The sequence below is a fragment of the Halichoerus grypus genome, chromosome 12 (assembly GCF_964656455.1).
Source record: "Halichoerus grypus chromosome 12, mHalGry1.hap1.1, whole genome shotgun sequence".
Lineage (NCBI taxonomy): Eukaryota > Metazoa > Chordata > Mammalia > Carnivora > Phocidae > Halichoerus > Halichoerus grypus.
This window is the reverse complement of record NC_135723.1, coordinates 98,839,459-98,863,940: the sequence shown is the minus strand read 5'-3', so window position 1 is coordinate 98,863,940 and position 24,482 is coordinate 98,839,459. Positions and strand designations below refer to the sequence as shown.

The 24,482-nt window shown below is 45.6% G+C and overlaps 1 protein-coding gene across 1 annotated transcript in view; it reads right to left on the bottom strand.

The window, feature by feature from the left end:
- CNTNAP2 (contactin associated protein 2) overlaps positions 1–24,482 on the bottom strand; it is a 1,879,707-nt gene that overhangs the window by 110,153 nt on the left and 1,745,072 nt on the right. Inside the window, exon 21 of the mRNA XM_078059689.1 lies at positions 7,740–7,833. Within this exon, the coding sequence (XP_077915815.1) occupies positions 7,740–7,833 (94 nt within the window). The remainder of the gene's footprint in view (positions 1–7,739; positions 7,834–24,482) is intronic.

Below are 24,482 nucleotides of genomic sequence, written 5' to 3'. Positions count from 1 at the left end.
CCGAAGGCAGATGCTTAACTGACTGAGCCACCCAGGTCTCCCCTGGGTCACATTTTTAGAGTGAACCTGGGCATTGCTAATAATTCGCTCTCGTCTTGGCAGTAGGAAATTGGGACTGTCCCGGGCAAATGAGAACATTTGGACCCACTCATAAAGCTTGTCTTAGTCTGCACCTGTTTACTGCTGCTGTGTTTTTATCCTCATCATACACTTTAGTTTCAACCACTCTGAAAGAAACCTGCAAACTTCCCTCATAGCACACTGGGTTTCCCAAGATGGTCACAACCATACCTCCCATCCCACCTTTTCCTCTGCAGTGGGAACTTGTCACGAAACCATCAAGAAGTAGAGTGTGCATCTCCTTTCCGGGAATATGGGCTGGAGTCCAGATTTTGGCCAACAACTTGAGGGAAAAGGGATGTGAGTAACTTCTGAGGCAGGGTCTTAGGGATCTCTAGCTTGCACCTTTACTTTTTGGAATGCCCCTTCTAGCGCCTGCCATCATGCAGGGAGGACACGCAAGCAGCCATGACATGGAGCCAGTGTGGGAGAACTGAGGCCTCTGGCCGACAGCCTCTGCTAGACTCCTGGAGCCACGTGGGTGAGGCCACTTTGGATCATCGAGTCATGTTAACACCTCGTCGGAGACCACATCAAGCAGAAGAGACATCCAGTGAGGCCACAGAATTACTGCATGCAATAATGAAGTATTATTCAAGCCACAAAGTTCTGAGTAGGTTGTTGTAGAGCAACAGAGAATTGGAAAAGCCCTCCTCTTTTGCCCTCTGCGCCACCCCATTCCTTTGCCCAGACAATTCTAACTTCTTACTCGGGTCTCAGCTTCTATGCCACTTGCTCTGGTATGCCTTCCCTGTCTCCTGGACCGGGCGGAGTGCCCTTCCTACTTGCTCCCAAAGGATCCTACGCTCCCATCTTCCGTTTACCTTGCCATTGTGTCCTTCCACTTCTAATTCCTTCCATTGTCTTCTCCTCTCTTCCTGTTAGAACTCAAGCCCTCTAAAGGTAGCAACCGTGCCTGTCTTGAACACCACTGGTGTATCAATGGCGTATAAATGCCTGGCATATGACAAATGATCACTACATACTTGCCAAATTATGGCTGAATAAAAATAACTAATGTTTATTACACACATACTATGTGGCAGACCCCGTGCTATCTCTCAAACATGTATTATTTTGCTGAATCCTGTGAAGTATGGATCATTACTATTCCTATTTTACACATAGGGAAACAGAATGTGCAAGATGTTAAGTCACGTTGCAAAGTCATACAGTCTGCAAGTCATAAACTAAGAATGAAAACCCAAGTGTGTGATAGCAAAGTTCTGATCTCAGCTCTAACCCTTATGTATCAATCAGGATAGGCTAGGTTGTGCCACAGTAACAAAGAGCCCTACAGTCTCAGTAGCTTAAAAAGCAAGAGTTCGTTCTTTCTTTCTTTCTTTCTTTCTTTCTTTCCTTTCTTTTTTTTCTCTTTCTTTCTTTCTTCTTTCTTTCTTTCTTTCCTTCCTTCCTTCCTCCCTTCCTTTCCTCCCTCCCTCCCTCCCTTGTGCTATGCATTTGTCATGAGTTGACGGGGTTCTCTGTTCATGGTGGTCACAGAGGGCTCCAGGTGATGGAACCACCATGGTCTTCAGGTTTTCCAGTCCCCATGACAAAAGGACAGAAGGACTCTAGAGACTCTTGCACCAGCAATTAAATGTCTTAGCCCAGACACTGTTACGTCTTTTCTACTCAAAACTTTTTGGCCAGAAATATTCAGTGAGCAGCATAATGCCTACCGCAGTATACCACCTCCCCAGTGCATGCAGACAGAAGTATGTCATTTCCTGCGGTGTGTGAAGGTTTTGCCAAAGTTCCAGAAAGTTTTGGAAAGCCCTGGAATAAGGATGTTATATCCGAAGATCATCATATTCACATTTTAGAATATAATGCAAATCATACAATGGCTACCAATAGGTATATCCTCTATCGGGGTTACTTTAAATAATGGCAATTTGGAAAATATTAGGATCTGGGACCAACAAGACTTACAAACCATATTAAATTCAAATGGGTTCACCTTTAATTTTGCCACTGACAAGTAACAATGCTCAGTAAAGCAACAGTTGCCCTGCATGAGTATTTGACTTTCTCCAAACACAGCTTCTCAAACTTACACAGAGAAACTGCTGTCTTTTTATTATAATATAGATCTACTTTACTATGATTTTATATCACTGTGATTTACAGCACTGGCACAAACAGTTAATTTGAAAAAACTAAGAGGGCTCAGAAATACCTTTCTAAAATTAAAATTAAAATGAATATGCCATCCTGAAAACAGAGGCTGTCCGTTACACTAACATACAGTGACATTCTTCTCGTCCATCTCGATGCTGCATCCGTAGCACTGAATGATGCATGTCAAGGAGCCCCGAATCGAATTATCCTGTCAGTTCTCACATGGAGGAACTTCTCCACTGTAATACTGCATTTCTCACCTTTTTAAAAAAGAAAGTTACTCCCGTCACAAAGTATACCATTTCAAGGGTTTTTAGGCTTTCTCTAATCTGGTCTCACTCCATCCAGAAAACTCAAAGTACAGAGGAATTTCCAGTGACCCTTTGAGAGTATTGAATACTCTCAATAATGGAGAGTCCACTGCTTCTAAACTGCAGTCACTCATGTTTTAGTGGCGGTAATTACCAGGAAGTTCTTGGAGGGACTGAAGTCTTGCTCTCGCTAGTCTTCTCTGGTCCTGGTGAGTCAGCCTCCACAAGGTCTCACCTGTCCAGGTAGCAGCTGTCTAAGACCGGAAATGGATTCTCTCATGTCTTTTTAATCGTATCTTAGTATCCCCAGGCCTTCTGATTTTTCCTTTGGGGGGCCTTTTGTTCATCTGGTCTTTTCCTCAGAAGATTAACATCTATCTTAAAATGAGGTGCCTAGGAAGAGGCCATGACATTCCACTGGGGTGTGACTGTACTCTTTGCTCTGGATATGATTCTCTCATTAATGTAGCTCAGTACAGTGCTTATTTAAACATCAATCACCACATAACATTGGCTCATACCAAACTCCCCAGAAATCCAACCTGAATCTTTTTCATGATACCAGGGGTCTTCTGTCTTCCATTTATGTCTGCCTTTTTTTTTTTTTCTTTCTTTTTTTGGTTGAATGCAGGAGTTAAGTTTATCTTTATTATATTTCATGTCATTGTTTTAGCCTATCTTTCTAGGCCATCAAGATGCTTTTGACGTTTTTATTTTATTACCTAGCTTGTTAAATCATCCTTTTATTAGCTATGTGTCATTTGCAAATTTAATAAACATCCTATTTGTATTTTTTCCATTGATAGAAATGTTAAAAAGCGGTGCCTGGGTGGCTCAGTCAGTTAAGCGTCTGCCTTTGGCTCAGGTCATGATTCCAGGGTCCTGGGATGGAGCCCTGCGTCGGGCTTTCTGCTCAGTGGGGAGCCTGCTTCTCCCTCTCTCTCTGCCTGCCGCTCCCCCCTGCTTGTGCTCTCTCTCTCTGTGTGTCAAATAAATAAATAAATAAGAGAAATGTTAAAAAAGAAGTAAACAGAAAATCCTGCTTCAGGCTTCTACTTATCTTTCTCTCCCTTGATTTAAAGAGTTTTTGAGATACTAAAATCTGTTGCTGAAAATCATATACATAAAGTCAATGACATCACTCAGCTAGTAAATGATACAAAATGGACATAATGACCGCCAATGAAATTTCTACTTTGTGAAACTTTGTTGCTTGTGATTCTGACTTCCTTCTAGAAGGACTGAGAAAGGGAGCAATCCATTCTAAAATTTTGATGTTGGCTGACAGTGATCACATTCTTATTTCTAAATAAATATATTTCTTCCATTCGCTTTAGAAAGATCAAACTTGTCCTTGATTAGGTACTTTCTTTCATCCTTTTTATGTGTCCTTTTTCAAGCATTGCTCATCAAAGAGCTCCATGTGAAGTCCTATTATTTATTTAGATCCATCTCCTTTCCCTTCTTTTATAGGATTGGTTTCTGATTAGCAGATGACCCAACTAAAGCAACAGCTGGGGGGCATCATTCTCTAGGGGGTGTCAAACCTCACTAGAATACATGAGGTATCTGTTTGAAGTTCAGTCTGTCTTTACAGATGACTATTCACATAGCTGGGGAATGCATATTGGCCGTTTCTCACTGAAATATATGTCGCTTTCAAAGGGGAACTTAAAAAATGCTTCTCACTCATCCTGCTCCTACTAAATGGCCAAATATTTAAGGAATATTGGCTTCAGGATATGGCCAATGATTAGCTTCCCCAAGTGCCCACAAGTCTTTGTGGCCTTCACTGTGACTCCTTTGATTGTGTTAACAGAATTTATCTTCAGGGTGTCAGCTCCCCTCCCTGTGTCTTCATCATTCTGAAAGATGCAGGTGTTCCTGGGAAGCAATGCGTAGCTCTTGGTGTCACACATCTCTCGGTTCAAATCCCACCTCCACCAAAGACCAGCTGGCGGACTGACAGCCAATGGTTCTCAGCTGGTGTTGACATGGCCCTCCCGGGGACATGTGGCCATGTCTGGAGACATTTTTGGCTGTCACAGCTGGGGGCTGCTACTTGCATTAGTTGGTAGAGGCCGGGATGCTGCTAACTGTCCCATGATGCATGGGACAGCCCCACAACACGGAACTGTCTGACCCAAAATGTCAATAGTGCGGTGCTGGGAAATCCTGCTTCAAGAAAATAATGTAACCTTTCTCAACCATGGTCCCTTCCTCCTACAATGAGGGTAACAGTGGTCTGGGTGGCACTGGGGGGATTACAGAGAGGACTCTGCTTGCAACACCGATCAGAACGACTGGCACAGAGCTGGCATCAAGAAAAGACAATTGTTTTCTTTATTTATGCACCATTTATGTAGGCATTGTGTTGGGTACTTCCTAAGATGTTATTAGCTTAATACTAAGTGAGTAGTTCATTTACTCCACAAATATTTTTTGAGGGCTTTCTATATGCTAGGCACGGATCTGGTTGCTGCGAATTGATTAAAAAAAAACAACACACAAAAACCCAAAACAAACAAAAACCACCTGCGAGAACCCAGGCCCTCGGGGTTTCAAGGAATGTGCCCAAGGGTTCAACACTAATGAGAGACAAGGCCTGGATTCAGATAAAACCAGCTGCTGTGGACCAGTGCTTGTGTCCACCCCAAATCCTATGTTGAAATCCTAACCCCGATGTGATGACATTAGGAGGTGGGGACTTTGGGAGGTGATTAGGTCATAAGCGGGGAGCCCCCATGAATGACATTAGTGCCCTTGTAAGAAGGGACAGGAGGGAGCTCGCTTCCTCTTGCCGCATGAGGACACACAGAGAAGTCAGCACCCACCAACCAGGGAGAAGGACCCGGCCAGACACCTGATCTGCTGGCTCCCAGACTTCCCAGCCTTCAGAACCACGAGAAGTGTCTGTGGCTTACGCCTCCCGGTGTGTGGTGTTCCGTTAGGGCCGCTGGAGCTAAGAGACCAGCTCTGCCTGATTCCAAAGCCTACATTCTCTGCACTCCATTATTCTCCATTATTATCAGACACCTGCTTTCAGAAACACCAGATTGCAAGGCATGTGAGAGCTGTGGATCTCGCCTCCGGGCTACTTTTATTGACCAGATTAGCATCATCATCCCACTATCTCACTTCTTCGATGACATGCCTTTTGTTTCTTTCCCCTTTTACTCTTTATTAATTCAACAAATGGTTCTTGAGCACTTGCTACTTGTTAGGAGACAGTGGAATGACAAGTCACCGCCTTGGTCCGTGTGGAGCTCCCAGGCTGGTGTAGATGAGAGTCAGTCTCTGGGAGACGTCAGTGCCCTGGGGACCAGGGGCAGCATCCTACCTTCCTCTTCTGTGCGTGACGCCATGATGCCATCTCCACCTCGGGGTCAGCGACTTCCTTACAGGTGTTCCTATGTTCTTGACCTAACTCGTTGCCATGTGCACGGTTAGTTTATGTGCACAGCAAAATTTTCCTCTGGGGCACAGAAAACTCTGCGTGTAACACTCCTACACCTGAGGCTCATGTTTTGCATTTCACTTGGTACAGATTTAGAGCCCAGTAAATTCCTAGTTATAGAGGATGTTGCCTTTATGATGTTATTGTTCATGACCTTGAAGGTCCATGCTACATTGTATATGGTAATTTTGCTCAAGTGTGAATTGAATCACATGGCCTGAAATACTGATGAGCCAGACAGTGTTACTTCTAGTGATGGGACTTAGCAATCCCTCAACATTCCTGTCAACACGTGTGACATTGTGAGTCTCATAGAGCAATGAAGTCCACTGTTTCAGGTGTGTTCATGGTGGATGTTACTCTGGGAATATCACAGTATAGTGTCTTTGGGACCTTCACACCATCATAGTGTTGAGTTTGTTCTGATGGAATGATTACGGCCCTAAAAAGAACACTTAAAATTTCCAATTATTCTTGACTGAATTGTAGGAATGCCTGTGGTGAGACGTGGGCACTCACCAGCGTCTCAGGATGTACGACACCTCACAAATGTCAGGGCTCTCCTCCACTAGGAGAGCCCTGGTGGGGCTCTCTCAGTCAGCTGGCACAGAGATAATGGCTCGGTGGCCAGGAGCACAGACCAAGGGGTCTGCCTGCCTGGGTTCAAGTTTCGGCCCCACCAATTATGAAGTAGGTGGTCTTGGGCAAGATATTGAATCTCTCTGTGCCTCAGTTTTCTCATCTGTAAAATGTAGACAGTCTTGTGTGCTCTTGTCTAATCTTGATGATCTCACAGAATTGCCATGAAGGTTCAATAAGTTCATATATCTAAGGTAGGACAGAGCTCGGCTTGCAGTAAATCCTATATAAGTGCACATTGTTATTTTTATTATAGGTCAGGTCTCCTATTCTCCTAATTATCTGCTCCCCCTGCCCCCATCTTTTAAAATGAGCACTTTTTACAATTAATGATTCTGACCACCACTACTTGCTGGACATGGACGCACCTCCTCCTTGGCCCACACATTACCCACCATCTTACTGTTTTCATTCTTGGCTCACAATATAAGTTCTCATAGTAAAAAAAAAAAATTCTTTCACTGGCTCTACATCAATCACTTAAAAATATATAACCAATCACGCTGGTATTTTAATCTAGATGGTGCTGATCTATGGCAAGAAAAGGGCAAGAGTGATGCTCAGACTAACAATCACGCACGGGGGGTGGGTGTTCGCCGCAATTTTCCAATCCTTGTTGGCCTTCTAATTTGCAAATAATATCAGCCAGCTTTTTCAGAGTGAGGAAGACAGAACCATGTTGATGTGCTTAGACAAAGTTAAATACTGCTAGTAGGTGGGGGTCTCAAATAAATGAATGAGCAAATTTCACATAGAGAAGCAGGGAGCAGACACTGGTTTTACTTCTGTTTTAGTTTCTATCACACACCAAAGGACGCTGGTCCCATGGCCTTCACCAACAGAGAAGACACAACCACCAATCACAATGTGTTTCAAAGGCCAATTACCCCAAAGATGATCTGATGATCTCTTCTGCATCACTGAGAAAACCAACACACCTGCTCTTGTACTGAGGAGGTCTCGGTGACGGAACCCAATGGCAGAAATCGACCCAGTAACTTAAAAATCCAGATTCACATCACCTAACAGAATTCTTATACCAAACATATTCTTACCATACGTTTATACATGAAGCACACAATTCTTACCTATAACTTTTCCTAGAAAGAGCGACTTGGGAGAATTGAACAGTGTGTCAGACGAGCTCGGCAGATGGTAACTCACAGAAGGATAGTGATCAAGCTGCAGGAAGAAAACAAGAGACACTTTTAGAAGAACGTTGCTAACTTGCGCTGGGATCACATCTTCCCAGTGGGATGAGTCCGTCTCAGAACCCTAGGGTCCAGATATCTTCCTTCATCGGTGCGGACTCTGAAATACCAGCCTGAACAAACAGGAAGCCCATCTATTCCTTCCCTGGGCTTATTTGAAAACATTTTGAGCTTGGTAAAGACTCTTTATGAATTGTTCTTCAGCTTATGCAATTTTCTGTGGATAATTTGTCCACATTTTCTGCTGGATTAAGATCCTTGCTCATTTTTAATAGAGTAAAATCTGCTTGATCTGATCTCCAGCATTAACCCCTGAGATAGAAAATGCTGCATCTTTAACAATGAATTTTCTTTAAGATCCGCTTACTGTCCTGTTGTATTTGCCTTTCCATACCATCAGCTCAGACCAATATTGATTTTCATTATGTATATTCAAATATGAATATATATGTAAATATATATTCAAACGCTGAAATTCAAGTTGGGTAAATATACATGGTGGGTTTTTTTTTTTTTTTTTTTTTTTTGCTTATCAAGAGAGGAGGATGCCCCCACAGGGCAGGGACATTTGAGCCTGGCGGGGACAAAGGCACATTTGCTGTAGCTGGCCTGGTTCCTTCCGAGTGGAGGTGAGTTGGCAGTAAGGGAGGGAAAAATAAGCAGATGGAAAGAGCTGTGGGAGCAATGCACATTACTGATTACATTTCTCAAGTACAAAGTACAAACGCTGGTGTCCCAGAATCAGGGCCTCTCTTGTCCTCTCAGTCCCGACATGGCTTTTTCTGCCTTAGCTGTCTTTTTACAACTGATACAGCCTAGTGGTGTTTCCCCCACTGGAAGCTCCTAGAGTTTTCTGTGCCTCTCTATATCCACCTGTGAAGAATCGCTTTTGTAGCCTTTCGCTTTTCTGCGGTGAGTTTCCTACCTGCTCAGGTAAGCGGCAGGTGAGGTGCGGGTCAGCGGAAACACTGCGTCCCTTCCCAGCACAGGCATGCAAGCAGGGGCTTGCTCAAGGCGGCAGCACACACCCCAGAAACCGGCCCCACTCCCGGGTCCCTGCTAGTAACCGCCAAGATGGGCGAAGCTGCCGGAAGCTAGGCTGCTAGAAACAGTGCCGGGAAGTGAGCTAATCTCACTGGCCACGTGGAGAACGAGCCTCTTTGAGGAAGGATCATTCATCATTAATGACTATCTGCACCTGACTCCTGAGGCTGCTTACTAGAAACCTAGAGGTTATTGAGAGCCAGGGTTCAGAGTCAGAGACTCATCACCTCTCAGGAACGTGGGGAGCTCTGACCTGCAGAACCAGTGCTGTTGAGTTATTGTGCCCGGGTGCTGGTTCAGCACTGTAACGGAGGTCCAAAAAACACTGTGAAAGCAAACACTGGCATGCTCAACTATAATTCTGAAAAGTTTTCTATAATTTTAAGTGCAGCATTAACAAAACCCTTATTCTGTCCAGAGAAGCTTAGATATTTTAAATCTCATGAAGTTGCTGCGCTGGCTGCTGATTAGTTAGCTGCTTTGGCGCCATCTGGTGGCGCATATGGGTAACTGCTGCTGTCCCTCCACTTCCGTGGTCAAAAAAGATAACCATAGAATGCCAACATAACAGGTTACCCTGCACGCTTCACAGCGATGAGCTTCCCCTAGATACTTCTTATACCTTCATCTGTCTTGCTAAAGAACTTAAAAATGGATACAAACAATATATGCTCATTATAGAGAAAATAATAGTATAGATTTGCAGAAAATAACCCATGCCTGGTGATAATTATTATTTTTAAAGATTTTATTTACATATTTGAGAGAGAAGGAGAGCGTAGAGGGAGAGTGAGAGGGAGAAGCAGACTGTCTGCTAAGCAGAGAGCCTGACGTGGGGCTCGATCCCAGGACCCCAAGAACCTGACCTGAGCCAAAGGCAGACACTTAACCGTCTGAGCCACCCAGGTGCTCTGATAATTAATTTTTTATCAAGTCAACTTTTTAATGTATATTCTTTTGATTTTTTACAACTGGATGGAACCTAACTGCGTACATTGTTTTGCACTTACTTTTCATTACTTAAAGATGTATTATGAAATTCTGTAATTCAATAAATAAAAACTAAATCATTTGTCATGAATGACTGGTATTCCATTTTATGAATACACTGTACATAATCTTAAAAACTATCAAATTTCGATGTTTAGACTTTTAGATTTCTTATGTCTTTTGGCCCAGGGCAGTGCCAAGCACATAGTAGGTCCTCAGTAAAAATGTGTTGACATATGTCCGTGTAACTGGTAAAGCAGGGCACGCAGAGTGAAATCAGTCCTCGGATGCAGCCTGACCCACCTAGTGGGTTACCTGCTTTTTCCTGAACTGCTTCTTTGGATCCAGACCAGACAGACTTTGCTTTTTGGCAGCCATTTAATATTACTGGTACTGAGCTCACAGGAAAATAAAATTCCTACTTTGTCTCCAGAGCTTACTTTCAGCTTTTCCCATTCCTACATATATGCAGTTGAGAACCCGGACCAAAAGCTAACATTTACATTTTTTTACAGTTGGTTTGTTTTCTTTTGTTTCGAGGCAGAAGTTTTTTGAATCTTGATTGTCATTTAGAATATCAGTGATCCTACCTGGTTTTGATTGATCTATAAATGTCACGAACACTCCTAAGTCTTAATTCATGCAGGAAGTGAGGTCTGCCCGAGCCACAGGCCCAGAGTGTGATCCCTCCGTGACCGTGCAGCCCGGGGACCAGCCCTCTAGACGTGAGATAAGAGGCCCTGAGCACTTCCTCCACAGCCCCCGTGTTCCGGAGGCCTTCTGTCTCCCACCACACGCACATGCACACACCACCAGCCACCATGCACCTGCTTCCCCACCTGCACCCTGGAGGCTGGCTTATTGCTTGGCCAAACCAGAACCCCAGGCTGCCAAATCAGAACCCCTCTGCTCTCTGGAGGGCGGAACCACCACACCTTCTCCAACGACACATCTGAAAGCCTCCATGTTTGTCCTTCAGGGGGCACCCACCCTCAGCTGGGGCGGGGGAGCTCTATGAACTTCGATTGGAGTTTCCTTCTATCCTAGAGTGTCCCGTGATCGCCATTATTCTTACATCAAATACCTCATGTTCAACCTACTATGTGGTTTCGATCTCTGATTGGACCCAGACAGCTCTCCTAGGAAAGGAGGAAGCGGGCGTTGAGCAACTACCGCATGCAAGGCTTGCTAAGCTGTTCCCGCCTTACTTACTAGGTATTGGGTAGGTGTTCTCTTCTCTGGTGATGCAAAAAGCATCCGCAGTCAGAAAGAGAGTACGTGGCAGAACCGCATTCTGACCCAGCTACATCGGGCCACAAAGACCAAATGGGAAGCGGCCAGCACAGTCTCCAGAAGGAGCCCGGCCATGGCAACCAGGGAAGGGGGAGGCTCCGTGGCATTTTAAATATTTACATTTGAAGGAGACAATGCAATCAGATAAGGCAAGAAAAGCACAACCTGAGAAGCCTAAGGCGTCCCACCGCATCATTTCCCTCCTATCGCCAGGTGGCCACCTCTTTCCACCTGAGCCCCGGTGCATTTGCCATGGTTAAGTGTAATAATTTCAAGGGAGTTTCTTTGGGGTCCAAGTGAGCTATTTTGCTGTACATTTAGCTGGTGGCCATTTCACTGGCAGTTAAGAGGTAATAAGAGATTTGTGTAATGGAGGCCCATTAAAATTAAAGACTGTGACTCCCTCTGCCCTGGGACGACCTTAAGAGAGCACTAATTGGTTCCACATTTACCACCACACTGACTCGGGCTGTGGTGCGCGTCCTACACGCTGAGTCGGGCGCTTTAATGTTCGTTCAGGTATTATTTCCCAATTTCGGCTCATTTCCATTTTGAAGCCACTGTTGGCCTTGGTGGAGCTCGAAGGGATTTCAGCAGCCTTGCTGATGTTTTGGGGGCGACATGGAGGAGGCAGGGAAGGAACAGAGAAGAAAGACCGAGCCCTGTGGATTCGGTTGCACCCCAGGAGGGGCCTGCCCCACCTGAGATGAAGCGACACAAAGTACTCACTGGCCCGAGGGCCTGTGTCTGGGGCTCTGGGCAAGGGCCTGGGACGTCACACCTCTTTTCCGAATCCTTTGTTTTGGGTAATACAGGGAATTAGCTCAGACACGCTGAACTCCGAGCAGACCATCTTGATGGATGTTTTTATTCCAAGTTGAAGGCTGACCATGAGGAAAGGCCACGGAAAACAGACATCAGGGGTGAAAACAACGATCAGCTCCTCTCATCCCCGCCCCGTCTCTCCCCCTCCCTCCCCACCTGACATTCCCACGCATGTTTGAAGAGCAGGGGCCTTGCCTTTCTCTCCCACCTTAACCTCATCCTGCCTGGGGGTCCACAGACGGGTCCCTGCAGGCCTCAGGCCGTTCACAGCCAAGAAAGGGAAAGAGCAAGACTCAAGCCCAGCACCAGGGGTTCATTCACTTAAATGTTTTCTGCCTCCTCCTGACTCCAAGTCACTCTGTTCTCGTGAATGGAGAGGACACAGTAAATGTACACGAGGGTGGGAGGCAAAACTGGAGTTTTTGTGGGTCTGTCGCCTGCAATGGGGCTGAGGCCTGTCCTTTCCTGTCCCCTGGCTAGATGGTGACTCCGTGAGGATGAGGGCCAAGCCCTACCCACCTCCCTCCCGGGAGCAGTGGGCTGAGCAGGCAGGGAGGGAACACACCGGGAGTCAGAGCCCAGGGAGTAAACTCACCTTTGGACTTGGGGCTGTTTCTTTCCTGCAGCGTTATCTAGTCGACCTCCTGGCCCTTCTATGACCCACACGAAATGGGCCTGTATCATCTGAGGTGCTGAGCACTTACTAAATGAGTCATCACTAGCAGAGCACACGGATGGTCTGCGAGCGCGCGTGTGTGTTTAAGGCACGGGAAGCCTCGCTTTTACTTCCACTGGAACTCGGTTCTTTGAGGACAGCTCTATGGATGACCCAGTGACGGGAGCCCCCCCGCCGCCCCGAACTTCACAGCCATCAGGTTTGGATGAGTAGGCCTGACTGCATCCTTGAAGACGGATGGCTGATCTGTGACTCTGAATCTTTATGCTTTGGGACACTCCGCACTGCTCCCAGAACCTCTGGGAGTGGATGTTGGCCCACTACTCAGTGTAGCCCGGTCCGGGGACCCCACGGTTGAGAACCACAAGCGCCTCATCGTGGGGGCCAGCATACCTCTTCCCCAGCCCATACTGTCAGGCCATGGGACCATCCCTCCAATTCCAAGAACAACCAGGGATGCAGAAGGTAGGTGGCCCCCTGGGATGCTGATCCGGTCAGAGGTCACCCTGCCTTCTACCCGAGTTTGATTTTGGCCTAAACGGCACATAAGCCCCACTTACAGAGATACTTAAAGAGAAGAGAGAGGTCAAGAAACACTCTCCTCTGCAACAGAACCATGGAATTTGTGAGAAACAGGCAAGCTTTTAGGACTGGTTAGTGATGAATGTCTGCCATGGAGCTGCCTGGGTGTGTTACGCGGCCGCCTCCGTGAATGGGGAGTTAACCGAGTAACTCAGTTATCTGCAGAGACCCAAGCCAGGGAGCCTTTGCCTCTTCAGGACAAGATCAGAGGAGAAGGCGGCATCTTAGAGCCAGGAGAGGGAAAAGCAGAGCGTTCTCTGCTCCCTGTTGCATCTCTGCTCTGACCCTCCTCAACCCCTCTCAGTCCTTTGGACCCACTACGTTGTCTAACCCACGCTTCATTCAGGCTTTGTAGGTGCAGATGCTTCTGTTCTCCTTTCACCAGATACAATGAATGATTTCTTAGTCTGGGAATTAGTATCTGACCACTCACTTCTTACTAACCCTCCGCCTCAGCCCCGGGCCCCTACGAGCCGGGCTCAACCACCACCTCCTTAGCCCTTCTCTTGAGTCTGCGTCTGGCTCTGGGATCCTTCTACTCCAAGACAATGCAAAGGAGACCCTGCCTCCACAGCTAGGAACGATCCAGCTGAATCCGCTGGCCCATTCCTAGAATGGAAAACACCTTGCAAATGGGAGTTGGGGACTCTCTTCAAATATGAGCCAGCTGGCCATGGGGATGCAAAGAGGAGAAAAAATGGCTGGTCTTTACTCATTTTCTCTCGTTACTGCTCCACTGTCCCCAACACCTGGTTTGCTAGGGCCTCGTTTCTCTTCTTTGGAGGGTGGGAAGGTGGGAGTCTTGCTCTCCTGTGAAAGTCTCTATGGGGACTCTTCCAGATTTCCAGTGTGAGAGAGGAGGGTGTTCTGCGGGAGGGAGAATAGGGCTGGGAGTCAGGTCCTCACTCTGTCACTCAACAGCGCTGACATTCAACATGTCACAAAGACTCCTTGGACTTCAGCTTCCCCGTTTACAGAACAAGGAGGTTGGGCCAGATAATACTTCAGGTTCCCTTGAACAGGTCTCGCTACTCTGGGCCTAACAAGTAGTGTTTTTGCAGAAACACAGGTCCCTGGGGCTTTGAGCAGACCCTTCTGCTAAGATGGGGCTCCCAGGCATCACTATGAGGTGTCCTTCAGCCCATGATTCACAGCAGCTGATCCTAGTGAGGGTGCAGAGCGGGAAGAAGGGCCACCCGGCCTTTATATAAAGCTGGGCAGGGTTCGCTCATGTTCAGGTCCTAGACCCACACGTCCTAACCAGAGCTGTCTCTGCCATGTGTATGTAAGGTTCTCAGCCAATGTGGCTCCTAATATTCAGCTTTGAGGAAATGCTTATATAAAAGTCAGGTTCGGTTAGGGATTTTTAAGCAGCGAGGTGCCCAGAGACAGCCAGTTCATCTCCACTTCCCCACACCTGGAGGGGGGGTCCCAGGGAGAGTTAGTGATTTTGCCCAAGTTCACAGACTAGACAAGGTAGCATCAGCCTTGAACCAATATTAATAAACTCACAAGGAAGTTTCTTTTCCAGAAATGCTTAAGGCTTAAGAAATACGGGATTTAAGACACAGATCCTTCCTTGCCGTATGTGTGAGTTATTTCTGTCTCAGAGATGTCAAGAGGTTTTCACTGATGGCTTGATGAGCAATTTTAAAATGAAAGGCATTATAAGTACTTACTGCTGTTGTCCTCACATCATCGTTACTATGGTGATGTAATTAGCACAATAGATCTGCCTCATGAGGTCCAGTGCAACTGGAATTTTGTGGTATTGATGCAATTAAAAGAATTAGTGAATCCATTAGGTGATTTATGTTTTATATAAAAAATCCCTCAACACTGTAAAAAGGAAAAAAATTAGCTCTCAAATGTTGATCTGCTTCACCTAGCCTAACACTCCACCTACTGGAAAAACACTGAATACTATTTAAATCATAAATTGTTAAAAAAAAAAAGGAAAATTGATTCTGTATCAATAAATCTGTATCATTTTAATAAATCTCAATGAATGAGAGGAGTAATTCTCCTGTCACAGCTGATATAGCATTTCTTTAACAGCATTAATTTTCTTTTAAAGATTATTTATATTTGAGAGAGAGCATGAGCAGGGGTGGGGGTGAGGGGTGGGCAGGGGGAGGGGCAGAGGGAGAGAGAGAAGCAGACTCCCCGCTGAGGATGTGGGGCTCCATCCCAGGACCCCCGAGATCATGACCTGAGCTGAAGTCAGATGCTCAACCAACTGAGCCACCCAGGTGCCCCTAACAGCTTTGATTTTAAAGACTTTTATAGCAGGAATGACCCAAACCCTATACAGTTTTTTCAAAGAATCTGGTCAGAAAATCTCTAGGACATTCAGGTTTTGACTTGCACATGAGAATTCAAAAGATAAAGGTCAGGTTTAAAAATCCATATCTGAACTAATCTCTAGTAATTACACCTCCACGTTCCTTCTTAGAGATCTAGTATGAGCATAGCTCGTGGTTTTTATACACTTTCATATCTGAAGTCACCTCAGTAATCATTCAACTGAATCATGACACATAGTGGTGCTTTAGATAATAATTTACATCATTAGCATCAAGGAAATCATTTCAGACAGCATATTTTCCTGAAGAGCTCAAGGCAAAACACATTATGGGAGACTGTAAAAAGACTTTCCAGGAGTAAGGAAAAACAAATAAATGGGTGGTAAAAGGGAGAAAGAAAACAAAGAAATAGAGTAAAAAGCAGAATTAGAAACAGTCGGTTTTGAAAATAGGTATTAACATGTTGCTGAAAGTATATAATGTAATGGCAAACATTTTAATAATTAAGTGAAAAGAATAACAAAACAAGAATGAGAGCGATGATGGGAAACGATGTTGACACGACAAATATGATGGAGGCCGTTTCTATTTTAGTCTTATTAGCCCCATAATCTCAATCTGTCAAGCATGTGTCTTCAGGGGTTGTTTAAATTTGGTTCCTGGTGAATTCTGGGTGAGTCATGTGGGCGAGTGTTAATGAGGCCATCAATAAAAATGATGTATTAGGAAACATCTGTCTAGTCAATTGACAAACAGCGAAACTGTTGGTGGTCTGGTGTGGCTGATGTTATTGGTGTCACGTTGCTTCTCTGCTGAGGTTGGGACTGGTCGGTGTGGAAGTGGATGGCTTCTCTGATTGTCGGGTTCTCAACATGGCACCCTCACTACCGCTGGTCCAGACACAAGGACTTCATGTGAAGATGAGCACCTCACGGAAGGATGCAATTGATCAGATCTTCAGAAGTGAGCAGGCTGGCGGCAGCAACTGGAGGTGGCTGCCAGTGCGCACTCCTAAGAAGGTTACTCCTGTCCAGTGCACCTGTCCCATAGGCATCCAGGCCATAGGCGACTGGTGATCACAGGGTGACCTGACGTGGAGGGGGCTTCCCCGTGGGAAGAGGGAGACCCTGGCATAAGACTCAAGCTACCCCCCCGACCACATCTCTTTCTAGGACTCCTAACACCTAGTGCTATGCAAGGACTTCCATGAGATTTTATTGTCCAGCCACTGTGTGAACTGGGCCGGGAGTGAAGCTGAAGATGTGCATAAAGAGATGTGCCCAGTTGGGTTCAAGGGGCTTCTACTCCTGTTTTGGAAATAAGATTGAAAAAACAATTAGGGAATAGAATGAAACAATATATGAAAAATGAGTATAAAGTATTACCCCCAACTCTAAAATGTGTGATTCAGAGAATAACCGTCATCACGGTTAAGGACAGAACTTTGCCGAGTGGAGGCACACATGCATCTCTGGGGGTACTGAGGTGACCAGCCTCATCGGCTCTTAGGGTGCGTTCTGGAGAGAAATGATAAATGACAATGGAAAGTAGTAAAGGGATGCTAGATTGTCCAAGGCTTTGAATACCAGGGGGGCAGAGTCTCAATTTGAGCCAAGCATGGCTGGGGTTATTTATTCTTATTCTGATGTTACATCCCCCCGACTTATTGTTGTTATTTGTAACCACAATTTCTTTATTAGGAGGGAAAATTCAAGGTTTTGTGTCTGCTGAGGGCCTCACTGATCTGGGCCTAGAAGTTTGGACCCTGTCTTGGGAAGAGTCTACTTCTTCTTCTTTTTTTTTAATATTTTATTTATTTATTTGAGAGAGAGAGTGAGTGCGCATGGGCAGGAGGAGGAGCAGAGGGAGAGAGGGAGAGGGAGAGATAATCTTCAGCAGACTGAGCTGAGTACAGAGCCTGACGCAGGGCTCGATCCCATGACATGGAGGTCATGACCTGAGCCCAAAAGCAAGAGTTGGATGCTTAACTGACTGAGCCACTCAGGTGCCCCAAGTTCTTGTTGCATATAATGGTGTGGAGACCTGGAGACAGGTGAGGAAGGAGGTGGAGAGCAGGGGGAAGGAATCAGAGAGAAAAGAGCCCAGCACCCCATGGGGTGAGAGCTGTGAGAAAGCTCTACAGAGGGATGATGGGTAGAAGGCCTGCTGAGGATGCTGGTATCTAATGTGTGGCACTCGGCAGCTTGTTGCTCAAGACTTCATTCAATACGCTGTGTCTTCCGCCCCCCCACCCCCAAGACCCGGTAAGGGCTGCTGGTCAGTGACTGCTTTGAGCGGCTGTATGTGTTTGCACACTGCAGAAGGTGCGAGCTGCATTTTGATGGGGGTGTTGTGGCTCAGAGAGAGCAGCCACGGAAGAAAGAGCCTAGAGACAGAGAGGACCCCTGGAAATCCTGGGGTGGGGGTGGACACTGGATTTCTATCAGGGAGGGAAGGTTGCTGGGAATTGTGAATCAAGGTGATCTGATTGAAGGCTGGAGATTGAGTTTGACCTGGCGGCCAATGGATGTATCAGTTGTGCCCACATAATAAACCCATAAAAACCCTCTGGACACGGAAGCCCAAGCTGCAATTCCCTGTCTGCAGTACTCTTGTGTGGTCACATCAAGGTGCCGGGAGAGTGACGTGTCCTGAGAACAAGGAAGCTTTGCCTTTGGACTCTCCCAAATCTCACCCTCTGTATCCCTCACTTCGGATGGTCCCAATTTGCATCCTTTTTAATAAAACCATAATCTTTAGTATAGTGCCTTCCCGAGTTCCAAACTGCTGAGACCGAGAGATTAGTGAATTTGTAGCCAGCCGGTCAGAGATGAGGGTGGCCTGGGATCCCTGAACTTGCAGCTGATGGCTGAGGTGAAGGCAGTCTTTTGGGGGACTCTGTTCTTAAGGTGTGAATTTTGGCCTGACTCTGGAAAGTTGGTTCTAGAAGTCTGCAGAGGGTGAGCTAACAATAGGATGAGGATTAAAAAAAATATATGAATAGTGTAGAAGCTATGGTGAAAATGAGTAAAATGGGATTTAAATAGACTTACTTAAAAAAAAAAAAGGAGGGATATTCAATAGAATATTCACAGGGCTGAATTTAGGTTCAAAACAAGGGTCCTGGCAGGGAAAAGATGCCTCACCCAAACGCTGCTGAATCGATGTGTGTTCATGGGGCATCTGTCAAGAAGGGAGCTCAGCAGCTCTGAGGGGTGAGAGGAGTCAGTGTATGGATGTTTTCAAGGTAGAGCCACTCTGATCTTCTGACAGACTCTATGTGGGAGTGAGAGAGTGATATTCCAGCAATATTCCCAGGATTTAAGGCTGAGCAGTGGAAGGATGGAGTAGCCGTTAAGTGACATTGGAAAGGCTACAGATGAGGCAGGTTTGGGGGGGAGCAGATAAGGGGTGAGATTTGGAAATATTGAGTTTGAATGTTTATTAGATACCCTGCAGTCAGCGTGGTGTATGAGTCTGGAGTTCTGGGAGAGGTTCGAGTTGAGATAATAATCTGGGATGAAATCACCAAAGGAGTGAATAAAAACAGGAGGGAGAAAAGGACTAAAGGCTGAGCCCAGAAGTGCACCAACTAAGGGAGGGTAGGAAGGAGAGGAACAAGCAAAGAGACTGAGCAGAAGGGCGAGCCAGGCAGGAGGATACAAGAGCAAGGTAATGTCCTGAAATTCAAGGGATCACTTGTGTCGAATATTGCCCTAAAGTGGAGTAATATGGGAACTGAAAGTTAGATTTAGTAGTGAGGAGGTCACTGATGATCTTGATGAGAGTAGTTTTGGGAAGTGGGCAAAAGCATGACTGAGAATCAGTGTAAGAGAAAATGAAGAGGAAAATATTCACAGTACACACATATAGCCACGGAATTGTATACCAAACCTGTAAAAAACTCCTAAAACTCAGTAATCAGAAGGCAAATATTTCAATAAAAAAGGGGGCAAAGGATTTGAACAGGTGCTTCACAAAAGATTTGTCAATGATCAATAAGCACAGGAGAAGTTTCTCAACATCACTCCTCAGAAGGGAAATGAAAATTACAACTAAGACTAGATAGCACCATGTACCCACTTCAGCGGCTGTAATGAGAAAGACTGACACTATCAAGTGCTGGTGGGTATGTGGAGCAACTGGAACTCTCTGGCTTTGCTGGAGGTAACAGAAAACAGAAAACAAGTTAAACATATACTAACCAGAGAGCCCATCAATTCTATCCCCAGATATTTACTCAGGAGAAATGAAAAAAAAAAAAAAAAAAAAAAGTCCTGTGTGTGTGTGTGTGTGTGTGTGTGTGTGTATGCAAATGTTCGTAACAGGTTTGTTCATAATATTCCCAAACTGGAAATGATCCACCATTTTCATCAAAAAGTGAATGAATAAACACATGGTGATCTATCCATAAATGTAATACTTCCCAGCAATGAAAATACAACTACAGATACAAGAAGAATGGATCTCAGAACCATTATGCAGAGTGAAAGGAGCCAGACATAAAAGATTATATACTCTATGATTCCATTCATATAAAATTATGGAACAGGTAAAAATGAACATGGGGTTTTAGGTTTATTTATTTATTTGAGAGAGAGAGAGAGAGAGCAAGTGAGCCAGTGGGAGGAGCAGAATCTCAAGCAGACCCCCTGCTGAGCACAGAGCCCAATGGAGGGCTCAATCTCATGACCCATGGGATCATGACCTGAGTTGAAACCAAGAGTTGGATGCTCAACTGACTGAGCCGCCCAGGTGCCCCTGAACATGTGGTTTTATACACATGGAAATAGAAATTTGATGAGTGGTTGCTTGGGGCGGTTGTTGGAGGGGATTGACAAGAAAGGGGTTGAGGGAACCTTCTGGGGTGTTGGAAATGTCCTCTATTTGAACTGTGGTCTTGGTTACCTGGGTGTGCACATTTGTCAAAACTCCCCAATTGGTATACTGCAAGTGTGCACCCTGCATTGCATGGAATTGACATTTCAGTAAAGGTGACTGGGAAAAAGAAATAAGAGAGAGAGAGTGTGAGAGAATGGGAGAAGGACCCAAAACAGTGAGCATAGCTGACTATCTCCAGGAGTTTTATTGCCAAGAAAGACAAAGAAATGGGGAGAGTGGGGTCAGGAGAGAACTTTGTTTTAAGAGAGAGAAATACGCATGTTTGTTTGCTTATGGGAACGAGCCAGTGGAGAAGGAAGACAGAAGTGTCTTACCAAGGCCCTTGAGTAGGCAAGGTGGCTTTCGTGGAAACATGGAGATACCGGCTTTCAACAGAACTCTCAGGCCAACTTAATTTTCCTCTGTGTTCTTTTCTGAACGTTCTACAATAAATATACTTAATTTTATGATTAGAAAAACATAATAAATGGTTTTTCAATCAAGAATAGAATGTTTCCTGTATCTGGTGATGTCAGGCAGGGACGGGTGGTGATTCCAGGTTGGGTCACAGGTTGGACTCAATATCCTGGAAGGATCATTTTGATTCTAAAATCATCCTAACCAAGCTTTACCACTCAAGTTTGTAATTTACATTATAGTATCTAAGGAAGAACTTGAAGAGGATTGTGACAATGATCTTTGTTCTCGTGTCTAGGGAAGGAGATATGGAAGGGTATGATCCCACTCAGATATGGGGAACCTGAGGCACCAGGAGCTTTGGGTCTAATCAAGTCCATGGTGTCCGTCACAACTATTCGATTTAATACGCATTACCATGTGCAAGATATCATGCTCAGTGCTGTTAGAAAGAGAATTTCCTGACTCCCTGCAAGGCTAAGACTCCCTTTCAATCGAGCTAATTCTGTGTTTGTTATTTTTAAAAGAAATGAAATGGTGTTTTCTATCATTGTCATTCTCCTGACCTAGGGAGCTAATGGTTTTCCTAAGTAAATGGTATTCATCGAGCAATGATTCTTTGCCAGGTGATGTTTTAAAATACTGAGAGAAAATTTAAATGCTATATGTTTAATCAGACTAAAGTGAAGGGCTTTACGGTTCTAAACCTACGTAATGAAACAGCATTTTCTTCTTTATTGGCTGGTCTTCTAGGTTTATAGGTTTGCTCAAATTGAGGCTATGGAACGATTCTCAAATGTGGGGTGTTTAAGTAAAGCAACCTCAGGTGATTTTACTTTATTGATCTTTTTAATGCACTGGCTTCAGTATTTAAATGAACTTGAGTTTGTTTCTTTAATGGTCTTTCAATAAAGCTTAAGTTGACCTGGTTCCTTTTGCAATCATGACACTCTAATGGCAGAAAAAGACTAATAATAAAAGCGAACTCATTTTATGTGGTTGAAAAGGTTACATTTCTATTGATTTTAACAGTAATATAGTTAAAGTCCTTGATATTAAAAAAAAAAAAACCTCCGCAAACACATCCTCTTCAGTACCGAGGCTCTATCGATATTACTTTGCCAGTAGGTTTTGGCAGCAGCAACAATATTCAGGATGGAGTCTAAAAATGGGCATTATCAGAGGACTGATAACCACATCCTTCAAACTCTGTTCCAGGTGAAAGAGCGGAAAGGTGTTTCAGGAAAATCGTTATATACAGAGTGACTTCAGAACGTGGGGGAAATGCCACGGGTCCGGAAGCTCAGTCTGACGGCCAGTCTGCTGGCTTATAGAAAGCTTCGAAGCTCTGCTTTCTGGAAACACTAACATCTTTTAATGCTGTGTTTGGAGCCTGTTCCAAGAAGTAGGAAGTGGGGAGGGGTGGGAGAAGTTGGCAGGGGTGGTGAAGAAAAGGGGTGGAAGAAAGACAAGGGGAAATGATGTGCGACATGTGAGAAGAGTCTTCACGTGTGTGTGTGTGTGTGTGTGTGTGAAAGAGAGAAAGCCATCACAAAATGGACTGAGGTAATTCTCAGCTTCTTCCCCCTCATCAATGTAGCATCTCACATTTCTTGAAGGTCAACTGTAGGTCAGATCCCACCTTCGGATGTTTATACATATTATTTCAACGAATCTGCCAACAACCCTGTGGGCCCATAGTCTTGTGTGCCCCATTTTACGGTTGGGGAAACTGAGCTACTGGGATTCAGTTATGATGCCTAAGAGGATGCAGATCCTAAGAGGTACAGCCCAGAGATCGTGCCGGCCTGGACCCCGTGCCATCGCAAAGCTAGGCTGCCATGATCCCTAGCAAGTACACAGAATACTGGCAATGAGGGGAGAGCAGGGTCACCCCAGTGTTGACTCCTCCATCTGTCCTCCTGTCCTCTCCCCATTTTTACTTTATCTCCTTTGATGGGTCGTCTGATCTCTATGACCCCAGCGTCCTTGGCATCCATCTCCGGGAGCAGGACAGGATTTCAGAGCTAGCCCAGGTGGTGGAGGCTTCAGGAACACATCAATTATTTCACTGTCACCCCCACTCTGCATTTGTGGTGTTCGGCCAAAGGGGTTAAACCCACAAGCTCACGTCGAAACCATGGGCCTGAAAATCCAGATCCTGATGTCATTTTCACGGGGGACACAGAGTCAGGCTGGTAGACGGGCTCGTTTCCACAGTCTGTTTTTCCAGTCTAACTTCTGCTGGTGGTGGCCCTAGGGGGACAGTACCAGGTGGGATGCTTGACAGAGTGGCAGCTATTTACTGGATAGATGAAGAGAATATTCTCTTCCACTTCTTTTCTTTCTTTTTCTTTTTAAAGATTTATTTATTTTTGAGGCAGGGAGGGGCAAGCAGATGCCCTGCTGAGCGCGGAGCCCAATGCGGGGCTCGATCCCACAACCCGGAGATCATGACCTGAGCTGAAATCAAGAGTTGACACTTAACCAACTGCCAGGCGCCCCCCCTTCCACTTCCTGTTTGATGCCCTTCCTTCACTTCGCTTTTGAACTACGGGCCTGGACCCTCCCTTCCACCCACAGAGTTTTTTTGTTGCTGTCCCCTCCAGCATTTGGAACACACTTCCTCATGTCACACGTGTTGGGGAGGTGGGGGCGAGCTCATTCTTTTTGTTCCCTACGTGGTGGCTGAGGGGAGAATGTGCATCAAATGTGCCTCAGAAGGTAGAAAGAATCCACCAAGCGCACGGGGTGTGCTCACAACCCTCATTCGTTATGAACTCGACTCATTCGTCTACTCAGTCACTCAGCAAACACTTCCTGGGACCCTCCAGCGTCACTGTGAGACGTGCACGTGTAAGGACAGTCCCTGGGTCATGCCCTCGGGACACGACGACAAGCTCCCGTTTGTGTAAGCAACACCACATCCCACTGCCATCCCGGTATTTCTTAATAGATACAAACGTCCGGTGTACAACCCATGCCTCCGGATGGGATGCGATGAGTGTGTAGAAACGGCCTCCAAGCAAGTTCCCCTTTCCGCGCGCTCAGCACTGGTTATGGCGACTGACCACTAGAGGGCATCTCAACACTGGCTCAGGACCCGCTCCGGGCCCCACCGTCCGCCCGATCTTGCGCTCAATCCCGGTGGCCTCTTCGCTCTCCTGAGTGGGGAGAGGGGCAGCGTGTAACCCTTCGGAACCTCAGACCGCATGTTAAGATGCATTTATTTTTTCAGAGAGGAGACACATTTATGTGAGATAAAAACCTGCTTTCAGTTACCCGTGCCTGGGGAAACAACCCGCTCGGCCTATTGTACTAAAAACCAGCTTCGAGAATCACAGTCCTTAAGAGAGCCTCACAGATTGGACTTTAGTTTTCATGCCAGACAAAATAGAAATCCCGGAACCTCATCTTCTTTCTTGAGAGATGATTTATGGACTTCACGTGCTTGGGGGAGGGGGGCAATGAACTCTCCAACCTTGGGTGTATAAGCGTTGCTGTATTCTGGGGAGGGAAAGAGAGGACTGACATCTCAAACCCTACACCACATCACAAACTGCATTGCAACTGCTTTCCTACTGAGCTGTAAGAAATGTAAAGTGA